The 11,527-nt window shown below is 38.4% G+C and overlaps 1 protein-coding gene across 1 annotated transcript; it reads right to left on the reverse strand.

Moving 5' to 3' along the window:
* Positions 1-5,367: 5,367 nt before the first annotated feature.
* LOC141914982 (uncharacterized) lies at positions 5,368-8,181 on the reverse strand. The gene is made up of 4 exons (XM_074806334.1): positions 7,828-8,181; positions 7,362-7,519; positions 7,074-7,146; positions 5,368-5,677 (listed from the first exon to the last, which is right to left on the reverse strand). The coding sequence occupies exons 1-4, from the start codon at positions 8,137-8,139 to the stop codon at positions 5,507-5,509; spliced, it is 714 nt and encodes a 237-aa protein (XP_074662435.1). The 5' UTR covers positions 8,140-8,181; the 3' UTR covers positions 5,368-5,506.
* Between the last annotated feature and the right edge of the window lie 3,346 nt (positions 8,182-11,527).

An 11,527-nucleotide genomic window follows, 5' to 3' on the forward strand; every position in this document is an offset into this window, starting at 1 on the left:
CGGTTATATCAGACCCCGACCTGTTTCACGGCCAGGTGTAATAAATCTGAATGATCAGTGCGATTAAACAATCATCTACTGCAAATTGCCAATCCATAATGGAATGAAATCTAAATATTTGTGAGAAATGCAACTTAAACCGGCAATCAATTCGTGAGTGCTCGGGGAACTATCTTCTCAGCTCGTCTTTCAAACCTACACACACAGGGCACGGTCGGTAAAGAGCAGATCCTGTTCTGTTAAGACTGCTATTTCTATTTAATGCTCCGTTGTCGACAGTGTTTCAATGAATTATTAAGGTACCCGGAAAAAACTTAAGGGGGTATTGGGAATGCACAGCTGGTTTCAGAGTAAAATGATATAGTGATATCATAAAGTGTGGCATTTATTTATTGGACCAAATATCAATAGTGAAAGTCAACATTGGTTTAAGCTTTGAGAGAATATTCAGTTTTCTGTTTGATTTGGATTTCTTTTCATATGTGGACGGCATTGAATGTCAATGTTTTTCATTTCCGTATAAATAAACTGTTTAAATGAATGGGCACCACTGTTGTTGAATTACGCGACATTACAGCCGCAACCATGTTTTATTCACTATACGACAACTCGTGATAATCACAGACGAACTTCGTCTAATTTGACCCTCTCTAAACCTAGATGAATTCATGTATGTAATTCAATGCAATATATTTAATTTTTTTGCGCTCGGTTATTCTACACCTTTGTCGAAAGTAATTCTTTATTCAGTTATATATGTATCATGATCCTTATCGCGCCGATTCTGTCCTTACCCGCGGAAGAAGATCCCTTCTTTTCTAGAGGATCAGCAGCAACTTTATTGTGATTACACGAGATCCATTATATCTAAATCTGATAAACCCACTGTTAACCCTGTAAAGTTGATATTTAATTCAAATTACTTAAACTTCATGTAAATGTTAACGTGTAATATAAGATTTTACGTATGAGCAATTGTGAGTAACTTAATCTATACGTATATGATATATATGGTTCCTGATTCTCATTTGAAGTCGACCCCGTCAATCCTTAATTCGCTCCATTTTAAAAAGTTTTCAATTCTAAACGATGTTTGTTTTGTTATCTGTAATTTTAGGCGTTGACAAGAGCAATCTTTGCGCGTGGTGTCAAAAGGTTGGTACGAAGCAGGCGTACACACTTCGAACGTCGACCGGTGTGAAATGTTTTTGCAGCGAAGTTTGTTTCACGCAATGTCGCCGAGCTTCCTTTAAACGAAATAAGGTTTGCGACTGGTGTAAACACGTTCGTCATACGGTCAACTACGTCGATTTCAACGACGGCGACCAACAACTTCAATTCTGCAGCGACAAATGTCTCAATCAGTATAAAATGAACATTTTCTGTAAAGAAACGCAGGAACATTTGAAACAAATAAAAGGTAAAATCGATGTTCAATCGACGAAAAGGAAACCTTCCAATCAGATCCTGATCACTCCAGATCTTTGGAACCAACGTCACGTAGTTAACCACGAATCTATGGAAGATAAAGTAATATCTGATGATAAAAGAACGTCGGAGAGTCCTGCAGGGCAAAGTGATACCAGTTCTAAAGCTGATAGACTCTCACACGCCGACAGCGAGGAACGTATTTGTATCCGTATACCTGACAGAGAACTACGAGAAGAAATTCTTCTTGCCGTCGAAAAGGGTCGAGAAAAAAATCAAATGCGACCGCTTCGTAAAGCTTTCCATCCGAAACAGATCTCGCCGAATTCGATGTCTTCGATATTGTCACATCGCGCGACCAATTCCATATCCCCGAACTGTAACAACAATAACCGATCAACGTCATCAACGCCGATATCTATAAACGGTAGAGACTCAGCTGGTCCTTCTAATACTGCCAGATACCCCAACAGTTTGTCCAATCCTAGTTTAGGAAGGTTCCCACCACCCGCGCATCGTCATTTTATTCATAAACCTTTGAATAATATCAATATCAATAATAATAACAATAACGGTGTTGGAAGCGTAAATAATAATACTAATAATAATAATAATGATAATATTAATATGGAAGGTAAACTTATTGCGCCGCATAAAGTTAATTCAGCACATATACCAAACCCGATTCCACCGTATCCACAACCACCTCCTGGTATGCTTCCACATCCACATCCACATATGATGCCACCATTAATCCACCCTCCTCCGCCACCACCACCACCATTTTTATGCCCTCCTTCTCTAACTCCACCAGTGACTGTCTTCGTCCCGAGTCCGGTATTCATACCCGTACCGATACCAATACCTATACCAATACCAGTGAAATACGATCGCGAGAATAATAAAATAGAACCAGCATTTACCACAAATACGGGCACGAGCACTAGCACCAGTACGGGCACCAGCACGGGCGCCAGCACGGGAATCAGCACGGGCACCAGTGCGAACACTGCCACAAGCACCACTCCACCGGTTAGTAAAGACGTTGAAACAATCCGTCTTCATTCGCCTCCTATTGTTCCTAAAACAGAGCCCGATGTGACAGAACCGATCGACGTAAAACCAATCATCGTTACCGAGCAGAAAACAGACTGTAACGAATGTTGCGCTCGTAGATTGGACGGTGACCGATTACCGCATGAGGTTCATGAAGAAAACCATAATACCGTTAATTCTAAAGATAAAGATTGTATATATTGTGCTACCTGTCAAATATTACCGTCACCTCATCGAGCTCATTTGAATATGTGTAACGGAAAAAGTGAACAAGACAATATATCTAACCATCATTGTTCAACGAGTAATGCTATCGTTGATATGAATATGGAGATTGAAGGTGTTCCTATTGACCTTACTAAAGATAAATGTAAGAGATCGAGTTCTGTGAGTGCCACCAGCAGTAGCAGTAGTATCTGTTCAGATCAACAGGCGGCGCCAAAAATAAACATAACAATATCATCGAATAGTCCGTCGAATTCGAATCCTGTTCCGTTACCCATGATTCCACCGGATCATCCGTATTCGGCGAGAAGAGGGTTAATTCTTGATTCACCGAACGCGCCCGTCGGAAAGAAGCGGAGTCCATCGCCCGAATCGCACCGATCTAGAAGTATCATGGATTATAAACGAAGATGTTTGAGAACACGTATTAAGTCTAAATGAGTTCGTGGTCATTTCGCTGGGTTCGCATGATTGGGGCGGAACCATTGACAGTAGCACAATGAAATAATCAGGGCTTACTGCTAAAAGGGGCAAGTACCCTTACAGAGCGAACGCTGTTGAGGAAGCCAAAAATGTAAGGGTTTGGATAAATCTTGGGAATTTCGGTGGATTAAGCCAATATAAGTGTAATTAGGTTCAATTCTTTCCTAAAAATGTACACGGAAGGAAGCACGTGCTGGTTGTGCGCCTGTCACATGGATCCGCCCCTAAAGTACAGGGCTAGAAAGAGACCGTCTCAAGTATTATGAATGAACTACAAAACCGTTTTAGATGAAATATGTGAAAGACACACGTAGTGTGAAACCGTATCCATAGTTTATCCATGGTGAAACCATCTCATCTCTCTCATCTCGATTATTTCTAAATGCCAATACGTTCGGTTTTCACGCTTTATGTTCACTATTTTTCACTAGATTTGATACAAATACTTTTCGTTTCTACTGATGATGATGATTATGATAATCACGATGTAATTTTAAACCATGGTTCATTCTTTGACTCACGATGAGTGCAATTTTAGGTAATCTGGTATTGTGCATGCATTTATCAGGGGTGTAGTGTAAGATGTTCTGAAGACGGGGTAATTTTTTAATAGCGGAACCTTGAATATATCTTTTTTTTTGGGGGGGGGGAGAGGAGGACACGCCCCTGTTTATATTAGAAAGATTCCTGTGCCATAAATTAATGTAGCGTAAAATATTCAACGATACAGTAGTAAAAGATATATCAAAAACATGTATATACTTGCTTATATGAAGTTGTGGTAAATGATATGTTTTTAAAAATAGCATCGTAAAAAAAATTGTTGTCTTGGACATTGAATGGATATTTGGTACTATATCAACTTCTAAAACTCCTAAAAGATTACCGGAAAATCAAGGTCTCTCTCTATTGTTTTCCAATTTTCCAATCTTGAATCCGTAGATTTCATTGAATATAGGAGGGTATGGATAGGCGTGTTATATATTAATGAGAATTATTCAGTTCCACAGTTGCGAGTAAAGATTTTATCTTACACTCATTGAAAAAGCTGATTTTTAATTCCGATTTAAATCTAAGCATGGACTCTAAAACGAATCCACATTAACTCGCACAACTGTGGAACTGGATCCAGATTCATTGAGTGAAATTGTTCAAAAGATCAGATCGCGCGGTTATGCATGTGACGTCACGACGCATCGTTGTAACTGTCAAGAACAGTAAAAGTCGCATGTCAGTGACGTCACAACGCACGCGGCTGACTGTGTGAAATACTCAATGTGACGGCCAATATGACGCCTGTGACGCTCCGATACATTTTTTATTATATTTAGGAGAATAACACTTTGAATATCGAATTTGTATTTTCATTTTCATGTTAACTTTTTCTTCTTTATTTATGGGTGCTAATGTAATCTGATTAATGTTCAAAGACTATTTCATTGTTAAACGGTTATTTTTGTATGTATAGATATAAGATATATGATCCAATTAAAACTTATCGATGGGAATTTACTCTTGTTGACTCGAAATTTCTTAATTTAGTCTCTCGAGATAAGGTGTCAGATATAGATGTAATATGACATCTCCTAGTCTATTGCTGGACGCTGCCGAGATGATGGGCGAGGGATTCTTTTGGATGCATCGTGTTGGTTTTGTATCTCTGTGTCCTTAGGGGATGCTATTCACCAAACAGCCTACATATTCCAGTCACGAATACAGTGCATATTTCTTGACCATGACCACAGGCGAATTCCAGGTTGACTGAGAAGGTATAATTAGGTCATTTTGACGCATCCCCTGGATCATATCATCCTGAATTTGTCTGACAGGTTGAGGGTGACATGCTCGTGACCCGTGGCTTTACCGAAGTGAGATAGTTCAGTCGCAAAATAATCACTATACTCGTTATGTTCGGGTTAGTATTTGGGAATCCTGAGAAGTCCTTGGAGAACGGAAAGAAACATCTGATGCACTTGAATGAGGATTTATCGTTTTAAATATCACTCCATAGTTAAAACCATCAACTTCATAATGTAATTATAACTGTTAACTCCAACTCAAACTGTGGAACCGGGTCCTATAGCTTATTCAAACATTGAGTCCATGACTTAACAATTGAGTCAAACGCAAGAAACACAAAAAAGCAAACAAAACGATATCAATTAAAATGGCTCTTAATTATTGCTAAGCACTAGTACAAGTTTACAATATAAATTAAAAGCATTCTAACAATGGTCAGTCATCTAATAACAGGAACAAATGTGAGCAATAACTTTATTTCTGGTGTTAAATATTTGATTGTGCGGTGATTCGTTCATGTATTGTTTTTTAGCACTGTATTAGTTTTCCATGCTCGTATCCGAATAGATATTTTATCTTTCATTGTTTTGTCACCACTAATTGACAATAAACGGACGCGTTTCACCTTTTTATTGCCATTTTCGTCGACTTCACTGACGAGGTCCACGTAGTCGCCTACGTTTATCTGCCAAAAAAATCAAAAAAACATTTCAGATTACAAAACTAGACAATGAACAATGATATGCAGTGGACACTGTTTGATTTGGATGTTCTTGGATCTTGGAAAATAAGATGCCTCATTTGTATTTTTTCTTATATGAGGTCAAAATTCACTAGTCCCGCAAAGGAATTCCAGCAAGATGAGAAACAAGGTATATCTTTTTATTTTGGCCTAAAATGTGTCCGAAATAAGAGAGTGATGTCCGTGTCAAAATCAATCTGAATATTTCATACATTTCGATCTATTTACTGTCTATAGCCATCATTAGTTATCATATTATCAATCAACCTTTATATACAGTAAAACTCATCAAGTCTTTATAGTTGTGATGATCTTTCATGTCGAAGACTTATCCAAATATCGACTTGCAGTAAATTGAATTGGAATTACAAATCAGGACATAAAAATAATCGGCGACTTATCCGATGATGACTTAACAGAGTTTGACTGTCGCCGAGACGTCGATACAATACACCCTCCCTTGATTTATAGATAAAACAAAAATTAACCTTCCCTATCAGCCAAAAACAAATTACCCGCAGGGCATCAGAATTTATTCAATAAATAAATAAGTTTCAAAGTACTACATTTCAAAAGTATCACTGACGGCGGTTTATGGTAAATGATGCTATTATTGGTTATAGCCTCTGAGAAAAACGTCCCGTTCATAGAGAACGCGGCTTACATTTCAAACGTAATCCGATCTTTCACTAAACCAAGACAAATGCGCATGTAACTTTCGATATAGATTAATGAAGTGGGGAGTTTTAAAATCGTTTGCTCAGGCACTCAGAAAATCAATATTCGAAACACGATCGCGTATCGTTTGTGGTTTCTGATGTTGCCTATTATCAAAATATCATCTTGCCTCCACACCCATTCAACGGGAAAATAGATTTTGAAATGGATCATTCGACACCGCGAAACACGCGTGCTATATTCCCGATAATTACACAAGTTTTTAGACCGCCGCATGGCGTATACACGATACACGTATTAGAGACGAAGACTGAACCCTTGTGAAACGCGATTAAAAGCCTCAGGGAGATATACGTTCGAATCTGAATTATTCGTATGTTATTTCATCTAACAACATGGGAAAACTAATGGATGAATACTTGAGAAGGCTGACATTTCACCGCAGGTCCCATGTCATCAGATAGTTTGAAAAAGTTCCGGATGCAGTATATCTAAGTCTCTAGATCAAAGCCCTTATTTCATGTGACATTCAGAAATAATTGTTTGCTGGCAGAAATTCAGTGAAAAGAATGAACTGAATAAAAGTTGATATTTCTTGGAGACAAATATCACTGTGTTGATCACTGATTTTAAATTCAAGATTAGAAATGTATTGAATTACCTGCTGACTCTTTTTAAACAACCTTTTTCCATTTAAAAGCAGTTTACTCGACAAAAAGTAATCTTCCACTTTACTGAAAAAGAGAAAAGTAGGAGTTAAAATCAAATATTTTTTGTCATATTTCTTAGTATGTTTGAACTTCAAGATATTTGAATTTGGAATACAAAAAAAATTTGATTAGAGGAATAGTTGCAAAAATCTAATTGAAAATTTTTCATTTTCCAAATTTTCCTTCTTAGTGACTACTTCGCCATCTTTGTTTGAAAGCCGGTATTAAAGTTGACTTACTTGCGAGCGATGTTTAAGCCATTACTTATAACTGCATCAGCCCTCACTGATTTCACGTGACTCGTTACATCTTTAAAGTTACTATTAAAACTTTGATCTTCAATGAAGAAATTATCTTCAGCTTCGCTGTCAGATTCTTCATCTGAATCAACATCATCCTATAAAACAAAAAATGGCACATGGTCCTTAGAGATTTGAAAAAATGAGTCTAAATTATCGATCATGATCTATTTCAAATGTATCGATATATTTTCATTAATATCAATATTTCAAATATATCCATGTTTTCAATGTATCATATGTATCAATCTACTTCAAATGTATCAATCTATCAATCTATTTCTTCATTCACTCCATTACAACCCTCCTTGGATCTAAGACCTAGGATAAGACAATTCCTGATGTGGTGACAAACTGGGGGCCAGGTCGGGTGTTTCAGTTTCAACGTATTTCCTAGCTAGTTTACCTCTGCATCCGAGATCTTTTTCCGAGAAGCTCTTCTCTTTTTATAACGCAGTTGTAGCAGCATTATGTTCTCAAGATGACATGCCTTAGTCTTCCACAACCGGGACGGGGTGGGGTGCGACAACGGGTCTCTCGTAACAATACTGGCACCGCTTAAAACTGAATAATATCGGCAATTTCTATCGACCGTTCTGTTCATACATGCACCTGTCATCACTGTCAGCCTGCTGCTGCTGGTGCACAGATCTCCACCTAACACCAGTCCATCAGCGAATTTAGTGAAAACTAGAATTGTTCGTCGGAGAAATGTCATTTTTCAACGGAGATTAGCAATAATTATACCTATCAATTCAATTCAACATTTGTCCATTTGTCGCGTTTTGGATATTTTCGGAGCCGTTCTAAGGAATGATTGGTTCTGCCAATAATGGGTAGCTCCGAGAATATCCAAATCAGGACACCCATATCGCGGCAGTGATCTCGGGCAATCCTTCCGTGATTCTTTATCGGATGGCTCAGGATCGGCGCCTTCACAAATTTCGTTTTGGCTATCTCTCTTTCAGTTCATATTGAACCGCAATCCTGAATATCAACATGGCGGCCGATTTAACCTATTCAAGCATTCCTTTGCCGTGTTCACAGGGCTCGTTGAAGGCTTTGCGTTAAACGAATCAGTCGATAACGAATTCTTAGATGACAGATATTTTGCTAGAAACAAGTGAAGAAATCAATCGATGATAATAGAAACTAATTGTTTATCGCTACAAGAATCATCGCGCTTTACATGGTACCACAAAAATCAAAATGCCATTGCAAGAAAAGAACATAAAAACACTCGTAGACATTATTCAATTAATGGTAAAAAGCTTTCCTAAAAAGATATTTTGAGGTATGGCGTTTAAAAGTATCGACGGATTCCCGGCAAATACAGCAAAAAAATTCCATCTCAGCGGGGCGTTTATTTCATTTAGAAAGCGCTTCAGTCGTCCTACCAACTGCGTTCACCATTTGAGGAAATTTACGTTCATTTTGATTAAGTTGGTTGATGTTTTTTGTATTTTATTTCGTAGTATAACCGTCGTTAAATGGTAAACAAACTCGTCGCAACCAAGGGTCTGAAAACGACCAGTTTATTTTCATGGCGGCATCATCGCAGCATAGGAGCAATAGGGATTCAAATTGTTTGCTATTAGTTTTCGATCAAGTCTATTCCATATGCCGGGTGTATAAAGGTGACGTCGCGTCAGTGTTTTATCATGCGGTAACTTCGACAATTCGAAATGTTCAGAGATATTTCTATAGATCAATATTCAATGGTACCCGTGTGCCCGGTCTATGTGCTGGATGTATAACAAAGGTGACACAGGAAACTCGTTCAAAAAGAAGCAAAGCATTTAAAATATATGTTTTCGTTAATGTTTGCCGTTTACGGGCCAATCTTTAAGGAATATCTACCGAGTGTATCATTGATTCTTTTCAATATTGTTTTGATAGTAAAACCGCGACAAATTCAGGCTAAACGTAAAGAAGATTTCACCTCACACGGAGGTGAGGATAAAAATAGAAATATTGATGTTAAAGCTACTAGAATGGCGATATCAGTTGTTTTGATTTTTCTGGTTTTTGAAGGACCTAGTTCACTCTCAACGATAACTCGTTACATTCGATCTCGCTTCAAGAATCTTCCTGATTTACCACGTGAATGGCATATATATGTCGACCCAGCTGTCGGAACTCTTTTTCCAATGTTGAATTCTTCATCTAACTTTTTCTTGTACTGTATTGTAAACAGTACGTTTAGAGAAACAGCTCTGAAACTTTTACGAGACCGATGTAGGCGAAAAGCGACGTGATCAAATAAAATGTCTAACTCGCATAAGTTGTCACAAGGTCGTCGTTATTTCAAATCCTAATTCGTATTTCCAACGTAACTAATTGCAAGTCGTCATTTGTATAATTTGTCAACATAATGATCGTGTCCCAACTACGACCAACTTCAACTTGTCCTAAAAACCGTGAATGATGTTGAATGTTTACGCTTGGTTTTTATCGTGCTGAGTTTCGTTCTATTTCAAAGATTAGATACAAATTGTCCTTTCACACTTTACCAGAGTATAAAAGAATGAATAAACTCGTTGCATTTTGATAACGCTGAAGTTTGTTTAAAGTATCATTTATGGTATTTGTCGATGTAATATGTCTGTGGTACATAAGGAGGTTTACTCTTGCACAGTTCAAGTATTTCTAGTACTTCCTATTTACTTGAATGGTTTGGTCTTGTTCCGTTTTCAACCATCAACTGATCAGCATCTGTCACTTGGATGTAATCTCTTATCTGGGGATAACTACAAAATATGTTAACAACATTTTAAGAAGATTAATTGTGTTGAAATTTAGAATCAAAATGAAGTGAACTTTTCTCTGTTCATACGTTAAGCCGAACAAACAAACAAACAAAATACCACTTACATCTCGAGCTGGACTATAGAGTTTGCTGCCAAGTCCGGCCGCGGCTTAACTTTGACCGTTGTGCTGCCGCATTACATTACATTGACGGCGAATACGGGAACTAACTGCGATACGTTGTTCCTACCTCGATAATCCGCCATGTTTTATAATATTGTACCCATGATGCAACGTGCGCCCGTCTTTTAACTATACTATACCTGTATACAGAAAGGCTGGAAACGATCCTATCTCCGTAATGCTTAAATCTACCCGCGTAGATTGAGACGAGAGCTGAAACGAAATGAGTAGACGTGATCCCGAGCGATCCGATTTCCCAATCCGTGCCGCGCGGTCCCCGCGAAGTATCTACTTGGGTAGGCCATATAATAGATACACCTGCCACATAACATATTTGCTTTTTTTGTGGAGCCGCGAGGGGAATTTTGAACGAGAGGAGAGTGCAGCGGGCGGTTGATGATGGAGGAGAGGTCCAGAGTTTCTAGTGTCAGTAACCAGACCAACCAGTTCAGTTGTCGTCGATGGCTGGGGGAGTGAGTGACCACACCACAGTCCGCTGCAGCTGAACCTGTCCCGTCCGTGCGTACGCTACGCCACGGCCTGACTGAGAGCGAGGACCGAGGCTGCTGCTGAAATTCGAAGCTTAAAGTCAATTTTGATGGTCAATATTAGATCCATCTAAAACGTTCTGATGAATAAATCCTTGTGAACAAAAATATATGATGAAGTGCTTCAATTGATGAGCCATCAATATCATTTGTTGAAATCACCACCAAAAGCTCTTCACATGAAGTTGAAAAGTTTCACCAGGAGCATGGAAGCAATGTTTGATTGCCGCAGCCAATTGCCGATTTTTGAAAGTTTCTGATATGTTGCTGCGGCGAATTAACTTCAATTTCATCAAAATCATGTTATTCTAAGAAAAAGATAGGTCGACTCATCCAATAAATTGCTGTGGCTTTCGGATGCTGCTACACAGCGCAGTTACTGCAGTTCCAACGCCACAGTTTGCTGTCAGCATTTGCCATACTGGATATTTTGAGGGTCTCCAATGCGTTTAACCGTGGTTTTCAATGGTGAAATATAATTAAATGGCCTTTAAGTAGGCATATTTTGAAAATAGATATGTTTTGAACAATTTAAATCCTTGGGATATTTTAGGAGTTAGCCAATTAATATTGAAGTGTCTGGATATTATGAGTTGCCACCCTTTTCATTTTAGGGACATTCCTGGG

Source organism: Tubulanus polymorphus, chromosome 1 (assembly GCF_964204645.1).
Source record: "Tubulanus polymorphus chromosome 1, tnTubPoly1.2, whole genome shotgun sequence".
Classification (NCBI taxonomy): Eukaryota; Metazoa; Nemertea; class Palaeonemertea; order Tubulaniformes; family Tubulanidae; genus Tubulanus; species Tubulanus polymorphus.

Bases quoted from the DNA above. Each gene is read 5' to 3' on its own strand.
- LOC141914982 (XM_074806334.1), bottom strand. From the start codon at position 8,139: ATGACATTTCTCCGACGAACAATTCTAGTTTTCACTAAATTCGCTGAT. The intron at 7,520-7,827 runs GTAAACTAGCTA...TTTGTTTTATAG, and splicing joins AAAAGATCTCGGATGCAGAG to GATGATGTTGATTCAGATGA. The intron at 5,678-7,073 runs GTAATTCAATAC...TTTTTTTGGCAG, and splicing joins TGTTTAAAAAGAGTCAGCAG to ATAAACGTAGGCGACTACGT.